At 54.4% G+C, this 14,332-nt stretch overlaps 3 protein-coding genes across 3 annotated transcripts; 1 reads left to right on the top strand and 2 right to left on the bottom strand.

Annotated features, from left to right (window-relative positions):
• Positions 1 to 329: 329 nt before the first annotated feature.
• CTHT_0042880 (uncharacterized protein) lies at positions 330 to 3,473 on the top strand (the record flags this gene model as incomplete). The annotated part of the gene is made up of 2 exons (XM_006694626.1): positions 330 to 932; positions 984 to 3,473. The coding sequence occupies 2 exons, from the start codon at positions 330 to 332 to the stop codon at positions 3,471 to 3,473; spliced, it is 3,093 nt and encodes a 1,030-aa protein (XP_006694689.1).
• A 1,501-nt stretch (positions 3,474 to 4,974) lies between these two features.
• CTHT_0042890 (NAD-dependent histone deacetylase-like protein) lies at positions 4,975 to 6,849 on the bottom strand (the record flags this gene model as incomplete). The annotated part of the gene is made up of 2 exons (XM_006694627.1): positions 4,975 to 6,461; positions 6,576 to 6,849. The coding sequence occupies 2 exons, from the start codon at positions 6,847 to 6,849 to the stop codon at positions 4,975 to 4,977; spliced, it is 1,761 nt and encodes a 586-aa protein (XP_006694690.1).
• A 2,595-nt stretch (positions 6,850 to 9,444) lies between these two features.
• On the bottom strand, positions 9,445 to 13,740 carry CTHT_0042900 (calcium-transporting ATPase 2-like protein; the record flags this gene model as incomplete). Its single annotated transcript, XM_006694628.1, has 1 exon — positions 9,445 to 13,740. One exon carries the CDS (start codon positions 13,738 to 13,740, stop codon positions 9,445 to 9,447), a length of 4,296 nt encoding a protein of 1,431 aa, XP_006694691.1.
• Positions 13,741 to 14,332: the final 592 nt, after the last annotated feature.

Consider the following 14,332-nt stretch of genomic DNA (forward strand, 5'->3'; position numbering starts at 1 on the left):
GGCTGGTGCAAAATGCTTGGCCAGTGTGCTTGGGTTGCCGTGGGGCAGTCTCAGACAGGCCCAGTTGGCCCCTAGCAATTGAACAGCGGTCGGACAAAAGTTCAGATCGAAGGCCAGCATCGACAAATCGCATCCCCATCCGTCGTCGAGCTCGACTTCAGCCTCGACTCCCAGCACCAGGAGGGCCGGTATCAGATGCTGTCTCAGCACCCATAGCCAGCGATGAGAGCAGCTGCGGCCCCTGGATGACACTTGGAGACTTTTCAGACACCATCATCATCTCGTAATAGCTAATTTTCCCCCACCACCTCGGCCATTATCCCGTCACCATGTTCGCCAACGCCCTCAAGACGTTCGCGGCATCCAACATCTCAGCCAACTACTCCATCTCCTCCAATCTGACCGCAGTCGCCGGCCCGTGGAAGATATACCCGGCAAAGAACAAGAAGACCGGCAAGGAGTGCTCCGTCTTTGTCTTCGACAAGAAAGGTCTCCTCGATGCCCACCGCGCAGGACTTAGGGGCGCTGAGGCCGCCGAGGCCAAGCGCGCTGCCGAAGTTGTTGTCGAGCGCTTGAAGAAAGAGGCTCTGGCGCTTGCCAGGCTACGTCATCCCGGGATTCTCGAGGTCGTTGAGCCCGTCGAAGAGACTCGTGGTGGAGGCTTGCAGTTCGTCGCCGAGGCCGTGACGGCATCACTGTCAGGTCTGCTTCAGGAGAAGGATGACCAAGAGAGAGGTGGCACCACCGGCCGTGCCAGCCGATATGTGACCGAGGAGCCGGACGGGACGCGACGACGCCGCGAGATCGAGATCGACGAGCTTGAGATACAGAAAGGCCTGCTTCAGATCAGCAAGGCGTTGGAGTTCCTGCACGAGAACGCCGGTCTGGTTCATGGTAATTTGACACCGGATGCTATTCTGGTGAATGCAAAGGTGAGATTCAACTTTCTTTAACCGGGTACGGACACTTGCTAACTTGCCTAGTCGGATTGGAAGCTCGCAGGTTTGGCGTTTTGCAGCCCAGCCGATTCTTCGAACGCACACTCTTCGTCGATCCCTCCAATCAACCTCCGAGAAGCCCTTAGACACGTCCCAAGCCTTCCACGATCCGTACAGCTGAACCTCGACTACACATCTCCCGACTTTGTCCTCGACAACAACATCACTCCGGCTGCCGACATGTTCTCCATGGGCCTGCTGTGCATCGCCCTCTACAACTCTCCACACAGATCACCCATTGAGTGCCATGGCAGCCTGACTTCCTACCAGCGCATCTTCCAGTCGTCGTCGAGCATACCGAACTCGTCCAACAACTTCCTCTCGTCCCGCAAGCTCCCTAAGGAGCTCGCCAATCACCTGCTCCCCCGCCTGATCACTCGTCGTCCTGCTCAGCGTATGAATGCCACCGAGTTCCAGCAGAGCGAGTTCTTCAACAATACCCTGGTGGCCACTATCCGCTTCCTTGATACCTTCCCGGCCAAAACCATGGCCGACAAGACCAAGTTCCTGAGGGGTCTGGTCAATGTGCTCCCCTCGTTCCCCAAGTCGGTGATGGAGAAGAAGATACTGCCTGCCCTGCTCGAAGAGCTCAAAGACAAGGAATTAATTTCTCTGATCCTACATAACGTCTTTAAAATCATCAGCTTACTGCCCTCGGGCCGGCGGGCGTTTGGCGACAAGGTACGGCCAGCGCTCAAGGAGATCTTTGTTACCAACGTCAAGCACGAACCAGGCAAGGAGAGGGAGAAGGACCCAGCCCGTGATGCCGGCCTCATGGTAGTGATTGAACAGCTCGGCGTGATCGGTGAGAATTGCAACGGCAAGGAGTACAAAGATGACATCCTTCCCATCATATTCAGTGCCTTGGACTCTGGGACACCATCCCTGGTCGACGCGGCACTCCAGAGCGTCCCCAATATCCTCCCACAGCTAGACTTCAGCACCATCAAAAACGAGCTCTTCCCCGTGATCGCCACCATCTTCAGCCGAACCAACAGCCTAGCCATCAAGATCCGGGGTCTCCAAGCGTTTGTCACTCTCTGCGGCGGCTCCAACGACCCAGGGGACGACGGACTGGACGGTCTCTCCCCCCAAAACAAGAAAGCAACCTCCTCCACCGCGCTCGACAAGTTCACCATGCAAGAAAAGATCGTCCCCCTCATCCGCAACATCAAGACCAAAGAACCCGCCGTCATGATGGCCGCCCTCAAGGTCCTCCGTGTCGTCGGTCGCATCGCCGACGCCGACTTCGTCGCTATCGATATCCTCCCCATCCTGTGGACCATGGCCCTCGGCCCGCTGCTGAATCTCAAACAGTTCCAGGCGTTTATGGAACTCATTAAGGAATTATCGGGGAGGGTGGAGGAGGAGCATAGCAGGAAATTGGCCGAGCTGGCGAGAGGCGATCCGACGTCCCCGGCCGTCAAGGACGATTTCATGTCGTTTGGCCCGCCGGCGACGGTCGGGTCGCAGTTAGATGCGAATGGGACGTCGGAGACGGATTTTGAGAGTTTGGTGAAGGGGAGCTCGGGGGCGGGGGCGGGGGCGAATCCGCTGGATGTGGGGCTGGAGAGTTTGGCGTCGCCGACCGGGTCGGTGTCGTCCAAGAGGTCGACCCCGGCGCCGACGTTCTCGTGGTCGACGGCCCCTGCGGCAGCTGCGCCGGCTTCATCTACGCAGAAGGGAGCGTTCAGGAGTGTTACTCCGGATTTGTCCCATATCCAGCCTATTGCGCCGGCGACGACGCAGTTCTCGCAGCCGTTGCAGCCTACAAGTGTTGGTAGTACCGAGCCGAAGCCGCCGACTTCGACGTTCTCGTCGTCGTTCTCAACAGTTACAACACAGCCTAGTACTACAGGGTCGACATCGATTGACTGGAGTGCTGCGACTAAGACGAGCGCGAGTAATATCTGGTCGACACCTTCTACTACTTCCACAACGACCAACACGCTGGCATCTTCGCTTGGCTCACTCTCCCTCAACCCGCAAGCACACCAAAAAACCGGCACATCATCCTTCTCCCTCCCTCCTCCCCCCGGAAGTACCACTACCACGACCGGTACCGCACGCAGCGGCCTATCAAGCTTCAGCCTTGCCCCTCCTCCTGGCTCAAATCTGAACAAGAAGCCCTCTGCTTCCTCCTTCGGCGGCTTGGGTAGCTTGAATGCGAGCGCTACTGGAAGTGGGCTGAACAGCCTGAACAGTCTTAATAGTCTGAAGAATCTCTCCACTTCGACGTCAACCTCAACCGGTATGGGGATGGGAATGGGTATGATTTCGAGCAGCAACAGTGGCTTTGGAACGACTATGGCAGGAGGGATGAGCTTGAGTATGCAGCCTCTTCAGCCGATGAATGTTTCCGGCGGTAGTAGCATGATGGGAATGGGGATGGACAGCGGATTTGGGCAGTCGCACGGACAACAGCAGCAGCAGAGTCAGAAGACGGGGTTGGATAAGTATGAGAGTTTGTTGTGAGTGGAACGTCTGATGGCTCCTGGCCTGTCTGTCGAGACAGTCAAAGGCCTAAAAATGAGGAAGAGAGGGGAAGGATGATGGGTTGTTATGATTCTATGTCTCTACTTATTTGTTCAAGGTGCTTGTGACTTCCTTCTTTTTTTTTTGTCTTGGTTTTTGTTAGATACATCAGGTAGTAAGGAGTAGGTCGGGATGGTTCTCTTTGTGTTTAATCATCCTTAGTTGGTAGACTGGCATAGCGAATTGGGCTTTGGTGCTGGTGGCTTTTTGTTGGTATGGAGTTCAGGGTTTCCATATCAGTATATGGAGGTATAAAGAATTATTTGCGTTGCGGTTATCACGTAAATGGGAATGGAATGTTGCATCGACGGCATGTGATCTGTCTGTTTGCTTGTTCAGTAGCCGTGTGTGCCTGAATGAATGATGATTGTCCTTTGTAATATGACTCAATTCCTTACCGGCCTTTCTCGGTGCTTGAGATAAAGTAGTTTTGACAGTAAAACTTGACGTTCTTCCCGACAATGGCTGTAAGCTATGGGATCAATACTTAGCCAAAAAAAAAAAAAAGGCCACTCGCTGTAAAGGTCCAAAGGACTCCATAAAACTGCAACGCATTTCATTAATCGAATCTTCCTGCTATGAGTTTACATGGGAAGTTACAAACGTATGTACGACCTAACTAAGCCAAAACAATACTCCAAAAAAAAAAACGTCCCCGTCTAGAACCCATTTCGTTTTCATTTTTGCATGTTTTTATTTCCTTCATCCTAAAGCCCATCATTAACCTCTGGATTGGGTCACGATGGGCCTGCTCACTTCTTTTCAGGGCTCGAGCTAACCCAACGTCAACACCAACAAACACCTCAAATATCCATCTCGCCCGCCCCTCGACTCTTTTTTTTTCTTATAAAAGCCCTTACACAAGTAATTTTTGATGGACTAACAACGTAGGATCCTGACAAGGCATTGTTGGCTGGTTTTTTTTTCGCCTCTTAGCCTCTCTCATCCCACCCATATATTCATTATTTGGTAGGTAAGAGACTTGTCGTCTCTTCCGGCAGAGTTGATAGCCAGAGCCGTAGCAACTCAGCGAGCCAGCCGTCAAGTTGGTCTGATAGAGCAAAAGAACCAACTCAGAGAGAGCTAAGAAAACCAGGTCACCCTCAAACAGGAGAGAGAAATAAGTAAATAGGTACAAAAACGGGTGCATCAAAAATAAACAGGGTATCATCTCTTCTCTTTCTCTCTCTCTCGGCTTCTTTTTGTTTTTCCCTCGGGACAGGAGAAAGGAAAAAAGGGGGAAGTAACAAGAAGGTATTCAAGGGGGAATGAAAGGGAAAAAAAAAAAAGGCAAGAGACGATGATAAAGAGCGGGAGTCAGGAGAAAGGATTAGGTAGATGGCATGCCCCCAAATCACAGAGACCACACCCTCCCACGATCCCTACCACGCGGGCCTCCCCTCCCACGTCCCCTCCCCCCTCCTCTGAAACCAGAAGCTCCCTAAGCCTGGCCACCTCTCCTACCCCTCCCCTTCCCCTTCCCCTTCCCCTTCTCCTTCGCCGACGATTCCTCCCCATTCTCCTCTCCACTCGCACTTGGACTAGCTGCCGCACTGGAGCTCGCACTCCTACTACCACTCGCACTTCGGCTCTCAGTATCACCATCCTCCTTCTTCCCAGCAACCCCCTTCTCCTTCTCAATACTCAACGTCGCAACCTCCACCTTCCTCGGCGGTGGATGCACCTGCGTAAAGATATGCCTACTCTCATACCCCTCGGCCAACTCAATCTCGACGATTTGGTCATCTGGGATCATTTCATGCTTCAACTCCCACCCGGCTCGACGGCACAGCTCGGCGACGACAACGTCGCAGTCCCCGAGGAGGTCAATATCAAAATTCACGTGCGACACAGGCGTGCGAGAGATGTAGATTTGGGGGATGTGGGGAGGTAAATAGGGAACGACCTCGCTGACGGGGGCAACTTTGAGGGAGGTGCCGATGACGATAACGAGGTCGACCCGGTCGCGGTCGTGTTCGGTTAGGCGCCGGCCGAATTCGTCCGGAAGGGGTTCTCCGAAGAAGGTAATGTCCGGCTTCATGACGCCGTTGCAGACGTTGTTAGAGCCGGACGAGCCGCCTGCGGCGGAAGAGATAGATCGAGCGTCGAACTCGGAGTCGGAGTTACTATCATAGTCTCCCGGGCGACGACGGGGCTTCTTTTCGGTGCCATCACGCTGCAGCTTGCGTTTGCGGCCGCCGCTGTTAGGGGTCGCCGTGCAGCGGGGAATGTCGCCGGCCTTGATCTGGGCGAAGATGGATTCTCCGGGTACTTTGCGGCCGCACTTAGTGCAGGTGGCGGTGGCGAAAGAGCCGTGGCATTGGACGAGCTTGTCACGGGAGATGCCGGCCTTGGCCTCAAGATTGTCGATGTTTTGCGAGTAGTTGGTCAGCAGCTTGCCCTTGTCCTGCAGCAGCTTGATGAAGGCGTGGGTCGGGGTGAAGCGGTCGTGGTTGGGGAGGATGTCGCGGGCGACAGAGTAGAAGATGGACGGGTCCTGGCGGAAGACAGTGATGTCGAAGACCTCTTGGGGGTCGTTCAGACCGAGGTGCTCAAGCTTGGAGTACAGGCCGGTGCCCTTGGATCGGAAGTCCGGGATACCGAGAGAAGTGGAGATGCCGGCGCCGGTGAGGACGATGATGTTGTTGCACTTGTGCAGGAGCGCCACGGCGTCGTCGACCGTGTTGTACTTGGTCAACTTGGCCCGCTTGGACAGCTCCCTGGTGAAGGCCAGGCTGAGAAGGGCGTAGTAGGCATCGTCTTCGCAGCCCTCCAGAAAGGCGGGCGGACGTATGCCAAAGGCGGTCAGCAGCTTCTTGGCCGTGATGGCGCCGGAGCCGATGGTCCTCTCGCAAAAGACCTCGGGACCCAGAGCGCGCAGTAGCTGGCGATACTTGATGGCCTCGTCGGGTGTGCAGGCCTCAGGGTCTGTGTGTGGCGGGTTAGCGTGTCATGATGTCAGGACAACCAAAGCAGAGATCAAAAAAACAAAAAAAAAAAAAGTTAGCCCAATAACAGTATGAGAGAAACAAATGGCTTTACCCTCGGTAAAGAAGCGATCTTCGGCCAGGTCCTCGATGGCATCGGCAAAGAGAGACTCGGTCTCCCAGGACTCGCTTAGATTATTTAAGTGCTCGTCGAGCTCACTCATGTTGGCGTTGGCGATGGCAGCCTGCTCATCGCCGTCGATCTGTTCGTTGAGCTCGGCAAAGCGGCGCTTCTCGTCGTAGTCGACGGGGTTCTTGACTCGCCCACTGGGCTTGCGCGAGCCCGACGTGCCGTTGGATCCGGCTGAGCGACCGCGCGGCGAACCCATCACAGCAATTTCAGGAGAGGTTTTTTTTTTTTTCCGTGTATGTATTTGTTTGTGTAATGAGAGGGCGAGTTGTGGTTGGACGACGAGGTTGGCTGTTGCTGCTGTTGTTGTTGTTGATGGCTGGCTCCTGTTGGCTTAGGTACCAAGTGGCGGGATGACTGGTCGAGTTATTCAGAAGAAAAAGAAAATGATATATGGGAAAGACAGGAATCGAAATCCCACAAAAAGCGACCCGCGACCCGGAGGGAACGGAGAAAGGGAGAAAAGTGAGTTAGGGTCCGGGCAGGCAGTTGAGTAAGAAATTGAGTGAGTGAGCGAGTGAGTGAGACTGTGAGTGACGGCAAGATAAAAAGCCGGAACAATTATTAGAAAAGTTCCAATGCGAAGGTAGCGTGCCAATGAGAAGTCAGAAGACACGGCAAGAGCAAGCGCCCACGTAGGCACCGAAGGAACCGCAAAGTTAAAAGAGTTGGTTTCCGCTGGCGTTGTGCTTGTGTGCTTGTGTGGGGATTGTGGATTGTACCTGAGTGTGTGTTTGTGTGTGTGTGTGTGTGTGTGTGTGTGTGTGTGTGTGTGTGTATGTGGTTGAGGGATGAAATCAGAATGAAATGAAAAATTCAGGAGAAAAAGAAGCGCAGTGCAGTGAGCGATTGAGAGATGCAAGCGAACAGCTTTCCCCCTTTCAGTCCTAGTACCTCCAATTGGGACTGCCTGGGACTTGGACCTATAAGAGCACAGGGCTTGGCGGGTCACAGTTACGCTTTTATGCTGCTGTCGCCCGTAGGTACCTAGGTACGGTTGTGATATGCTGCCTGTTTGGTGCTTGGTGTGCGGCAGGAAGAATTGCAGAGAGGAAAAGAAAAGATGGTGGCAACGGAAGGGAGATTTGCATGTGAGAGTGATATACTCAAGTCGTGCAGTGGTAGTGGTTGGAAAAAAAAAAAAAAAAAAAGAGATGACTTTCATCCATCCACCGGGGAATAGGAAACCCAGCTCAGAGTCAAGCAAAATGCATCAAATGAGTGAGCGTGGCCTGAGCAAGGAACAAGGACCTCCCTGCGATAGCAGCCTGCCACAACATCTCGACAAGGGCGCGGTCCAGAGGAAAGTCGCGAAGGCCGAGTAGCGTCTCAGTGTCAGTGCCCATTGCGCTGCCAGAGTCCCTGACTACTTGAACTGCTGTGAGAGTGCGGTACAGAGAAGAAGAGCCCACTCCTGTTACGGTGTCAGGTACCGCTTAGCTAACCGTCTCTCAACCTTCGGTCCTTCAAAGGGTTACTTTACAAATAACCTAAGCCGCTGCATGAACAAGCGGCCCGCGCGAGCGTCGCGCAAAAGACGGGAGGGCAGTGTTTCAAATTTGAACCCATCTTTGGTGGGTGAAACACTGACATTATCGATGGTAGAGCATGCCATCATGTCATGATGATACCTCACTTGACCGATGGCTCGAGACCGAAGTTATCAGGTCCTCTGTTACCGGGTACTTTGTACTTTAGCTTACTCATAACCCATCAACCCTTTGCTTGTGTCTCCCTCAGCCACGGCTCATGAGCCATCCACAGGCAGGCTAGAGGGGAGCAAAAACCAGTTTCAACACGGCGAGACATATAAATACCTAGGTAACATACTTCTCACAAAGCGGCCGTTTGCATGCATTTCTGGGCTGTTGGTGATTAGGAGCAGCTTTATGTTTCATACCGCCAACCAACACGCGGCGATGGAGGGTTTCTCACAAAGAGATACAGCCATTGACTCCATGCCATCCATCATGGTATTGCAAAAGTATTCATGAAAACTTTTATAACTTCACATCACATCTAAGTATGAGGAACGATAATTGGAGAGGTAAAGACGGTAGTAAATTACGTAGGTATGTATAAGGCATATTATCTATATACCTATACCCTCCTATCTACCTGCTGGAATCAGTTTTATCCCGTGACCGGTGGTAAATGACACCTTTTTAGCCATACGCTAACATGTTGAAAGAGAAGAGCCCAAAAATCAACGCTGTCAAACGATTGTATCTCTCTGTATGTATGCCCTACAACTTATTCCATCTATTAGTTCCCAGTGAGCAATCCCGCTCAACCGAGTCCGAAGCACAAAACAAAAGCAAAAAAAAAAAAAAAAAAACGAAACCTTAGCCGAGATAACAAAAAGAAATCCCACAAGTAAGGTAGACACCAAGTGTGCATGCAGTACACCAGTACACTGCAAAGCGAAGGACGAACTCCAAAACTCCCAGCACCGAACTGTTCCAAATAACCAGTAAAAACCCATACAGAGTCTCCAAGACTCAACCCAGGCCCCCCCAACCCCGCTCTGGCCTTGCTGACCGCCCACTATTGGCTTATATTTTCGTCTCCCCGCGCTACTTCGTTAACCCCCTGTGATCGTTGCTATTTAGTCTTTGTACAATAGCTTTACAGTATACACAGCTGGAATGAAGGCAGCAGTGAGATGATGCTGCTCCTCATGACAACGTAAGAGGTAATAACGTAAATGATCCGTAGCAGGTTGCTTTCTAACCCCCTGAGTAAAGCGAGGACGACAAGCAAAGGATCATGCCAATTCACATCACTCGCTCACTCAGGGGGCCGGCAATGAAGTGGAAGGCGACACAGAGCCGGAAGAGGGGCCAGAACCGTTGTTTTTGTTGTTGTTGTTGTTGTTGTTGTTGTTGTTGTTGTTGTTGTTGTTGTTATCCGCCGCCCGAGGAGGCTTAGGCATGCCGAGGATGGGCACATCCACGCTATCGGGGTCTGTGTGGAAAGGGCCATCCAAGATCGGGGCCGACGTCGAAGCCGCGGGAGCATCACTCGATGTGGTGCCCGGCCTGAGGTTGAGGGGGTTGTTGTTATTGCTACCGAGTTGGGCATTCGCAGCAGCAAACTGCTCCTCAATCTGGCGGGCACGATCGCGGTCAATAGGTGACCAGCCAGCGCCGATGGAGCTAGCCACGATGCCCGTCATGACGGTCGCGACACCGACGGCGCTGTTGGAACGCGAGCGGGCGCTGCGGCTGGGACGGCGATCGGGAGTCGGCGCGGCAGCAGAGCTGAAGCTATCCTGGCGGTTGGGTGTCGGCAGGCGGTTGATGGAGTTAGAGCGCGAGGGCTCTCGGCTGTGGCCGGGGGTGCGGGCGCGCTCGAGGGCCTGGCGCGGATGGCGAACAGCAAACTTAAGGTTGTTGAGACGGCCGCCCTTCATACGCTTGAGCCAGGCGAGCTCGTCGCGGACCTCGGTGATGACAGATGGGTAGGCGGCGAAGCGCTGCTGCTCCTCGTCGTCCGAGATCGTCACCTCAGGGGCCTTAGGGCTGCGGCGCTTGAAGGATGCGGGGATCAGGCGCTCCAGAAGCTCGTCGGGGATCAGGCGGATGATGACACCAACCGGGATGGAGATGACACCGAGAACGATGGCAATGCCCCACATGGCGGGAGTCTGGCCCTCGGGAGCGATGCGGAAAGCCTGACCGCCGACCATGACAATCAAGACTTGGCCACCGCACATGATGGCGCTGATGCCGATGAACCATGGGTTGCGATGCATGCCCTCGAAGATGTTAAAGTTGTTGTCCAGACGACGGTTGTTCCACTGGTTGAAGATCTGCATCCAAACGAACGTGTTGAACACCAGAGTGTGAATCTGAGCCTCCGTCATGTCATCAGGACCAGGGAGCACCTTGACGCCACCAAAGTAGACGAGGAACGTGATCAGAAGCTGGTAGACGGCCTGACCAAAGATCATCTTCCACATGGTCGTCGAGATAATCGGGGCACCCTTGCGCTCAGGCTTGCGGTCCAGCACGCTGTCCGACGGAGGATCCGTGGCGAGGGCGAGAGCGGCGAGCGTATCCATGATGAGGTTGACCCAGAGAAGCTGGACGGCAGTCAAGACGGCCGTCTGGTCGCTGCTCTGCACGGCTGACACGAAAGTCAAGACGACAGCGGTAACGTTGACCGTCAGCTGGAACTGCAGGAAGCGCTTGACCGCATCGTTGACAGCACGACCCCACTTGAGCGCCTTGACGATCGAAGTGAAGTTGTCGTCCATGAGAATGATAGCAGACGCCTCCTTGGCCACCTCGGTGCCGGCAATACCCATCGAGAAGCCGATATCAGCCATCTTCAGAGCGGGAGCGTCGTTGGTACCGTCACCAGTCACAGCCACCGTTTCGCCCATCTCCTTGAGGCGCTTAACCAGGATGCGCTTGTCCTCGGGGCTGGACCGAGCCAAGACATGCAGGCGGGGGATGATCCTCAGCTGCTCGGCCTTGCTCATGTTGCGGAAGACAGGGCCCTCGAGGACGACGCTTTCGGGCTGCAGGATGCCGCAGTCGCGGGCAATGGACTCGGCTGTGAGCTTGTTGTCACCGGTAACCATGCGAACAACGACGCCAGCTTTCTGGCAGAGCGCAACGGCCTCGGGGACGCCAGGGCGCAGGGGATCCTTGATGCCGACCAGACCAATGAAAGTCATGTTGCGGCAGATCTCCTCGAAGACAATCTCGTCCTTCTCAGCACCCATGCGGCGAGACGGCCTGGGAGGCCAGTCGATGTCGCGGTAGATGAGGCCGATGGTCCGCAGGGAGTTGCGCGCATACGTCTCGATGAGCTTCTTGATGGTGTTGCGGTTGTCCTCGGTCAGGGTGGCGGAGGCAGTGCCGTTCGACGGGTCGCGCAGAATCTGAGTGCACTTCTCCAGCATGATCTCGGAGGCACCCTTGACATAGAGACGCGCCTTGGTCTCGCTCAGCTTGATCACAATACCCATGCACTTGCGACCGGAATCGAAGGGGATCAGGTGCAGCGTCGTCGCGTTGGCCCGCTCCTGGGCGACCGGTCCCATGGCCAAGTGTTCCCTAGCCAGCAAAAGCAGCGCAGTCTCCGTCTTGGAGCCAACGAACGGCTGATCCGGGTCGCCGCCCTCGCCCTCGAAAGCCGTCGAGTTCAGCGCGATCGAGTTCTTGAGCAGCTCGCGAACATCGGGATGCAGCGACGACATGAGCTCCGAAACACCAACTTCCTTCTCCGAGGGATTCTGCTGATCGGGAGTCCTGGTTACGCCAAACCGATGAACCGTGCCGATGGTGCCGGCCACAACCTGCATCTTGTTCTGAGTCAGGGTACCCGTCTTGTCGGAGCAAATCGTGGTGGCGTTGCCCATGACTTCGCAAGCCTTCAGATGCCGGACCAGGTTGTTGTCCTTGATCATCCGAGTCGTGGCGAACGCCAGGGCGAGCGTGACAGCGAGCGGCAGGCCCTCGGGCACAGCGACAACCACAATGGTAACAACGACGATGAAGATCTCAATGAAGTGCTGGCCCTTCTGAGCGGGAGTCAGGGGCTTGTACTGTCTTGGCAGGCGGACCAGGAAAATGATGAACAGGACGAGGAACAGAAGAAGGGCGACAGCACCACCGAGCTTGGCGATGTACTCGGCAATAACGTTGAGCTTGGACTGCAGGGGAGTGATCTCGGGATCTTCGTTCAGAGACATCATGGTACGGCCGTAGAGAGAGTGAACGCCGGTCGAGGTGACCATGTAAGTGCCCACACCTTCCATGACGCGGGAGCCAGACAGAATGAAGGGATCCAGCTTCTTGACACTCTCGCGGTTCTCAATCGCCTTGAAGACCTCATCGGCGGGCTTCTTCTTGATGATGTCGGACTCGCCAGTTGCCGAAGACTCGTCGCACTTGACATTGAAACCCTCGATGAGGATGCCGTCGACGGGGATCAGGTCGCCGGGCTCAAGATGCATGACATCGCCGACCAGAACGTCAAAAACCGAGATTTCGATCGTCTTTCCTGAACGTATCACCCTGACCATGCGATCCTGCTTCTTCTTGTTCAATCTCGCGAATTGGCGCTCCTTCTGGTAGTCGTTCAGCGAGCCGACCAAGACGACAATAGCGATGGCAGCGATGATGGCGACACCCTCAATCCATTCAACACCGGGGTTTGTGGGATCGTGTTCCTGGCCGAATGTCTGGTAGAGGCCAATGGCAAGCGAGATGACAGCGGCGATGGAGAGCAGGATTAAAACTTTGTCGTTGTAGGTAATCCACATTAGTTGTAAGAGGCTCTTGCCCTTCTTTTCGGGTAACCTGTTGTCGCCAAAAACGCGTTTTCTGGAAGAAAAGGCTTCATTAGGCGAATCCTGGCGTTGGGGATTCGACGAAGCGCTCCCACTGTACGCCTTGCTGTCAGGCGACGTGGACGTGGCCTCCTCGAAAGAAACCGAACCCGTAAGAGCGGTCTCATCAACGCTCAAACCCGTGGTCCGGTTCGTCCTCAAGCCCTTCTCGATGCCGGCGAGGCCGCCTAGTTTATAAAAGGTCGCCAAATTTTTAGGATCGATCATTTTTGTTAACATTCCCGGGGGGAAGGCAAACGGGTTGTCGTCAACCTGCCAGTCTGCCTCCCTCCCCTTATCTGGTTTCATGGCATTCTGGTCGTTAATAATGCGATCATAATCTGAGAGTTCTGGGGCACCCCTCTCGCCAGGCGTTGAGCCAGCAACGATCGTCTCCCCCTGGGACGAGGCGATGGAGCGCGTTTCGTCTGCTGAATTCACTGAATTTTGGCGGGATCTTTGGACATTGGGAACCGAGAGGAAGCCCTGGTTGGGCCCATTCCCGCGGAAAGATAATGGGTGCGAAACATTATGTGGGCTTGTCGGCCGGCTGTCTCTGCTTTCTAATGTCCCGTCCAGTCGTGTTTGTGATGAGCTCCTCCTATGTGTGCTCAACAACTCGGACTGGCTTGCTAGCGAAACTGGGGAACTAGAAACGACCTGGGTGCTATCAACATTTTGTTGTGTCTCTAGGCTGGGGTTGACAGCCGTGGTGTCAATTGTGATCGTGGGTCTGTCGAACATTGTTAACAGGTGATTAATTCGTATATATAACTTTCAAGATGGCTAAAGGGCGTTGGCCAGCGAAAACATGACCAACGTGTCTCCTGTCACAGACGCGTTACAGCATGGGGAATTGGGACTACTTACGCTCTCGGACGACGAGGAGCATTAGCATCGCCATCTTGTGGGAGGGCAGAATTCGTCATCGCTCTGTCGTTGAGAGCTGAAGGAGGCAGCGCGTCACTGTCAGGCTATCTGCTCAACCTTCAATGGCGAAGAATAGGTTGCCACGGTGAGCAATTGGACCACAACACGAGAGGGCGTGGCGAGGATATTCGCCTTGCTGCCGGAAAGGGCAAAGGATTTCGAGGATATGGCGGCGGCTAACGATGAGAAGGTAGTCGGAAGCAAGCGCGTCAAGCGTTTCTGCTTGGTACTTCCACCGAAATGCACGCCGAATCAAATCAGCTCTGGAGTTCCGAGAGTTCGTTGCCGTTTGCTGTGCCGTTGGGTAGACGTTCAAGCTGTTGTTAAGAGGCCCAGCAATCGAGCGGTGGGATAAACGTATTCAAGTGGCCTCAAGGAGGTCCAACAGCGGGCAATTCGACACGAA

The sequence above is a fragment of the Thermochaetoides thermophila genome, assembly GCF_000221225.1.
Source record: "Thermochaetoides thermophila DSM 1495 unplaced genomic scaffold scf7180000011818, whole genome shotgun sequence".
Taxonomy (NCBI): domain Eukaryota; kingdom Fungi; phylum Ascomycota; class Sordariomycetes; order Sordariales; family Chaetomiaceae; genus Thermochaetoides; species Thermochaetoides thermophila.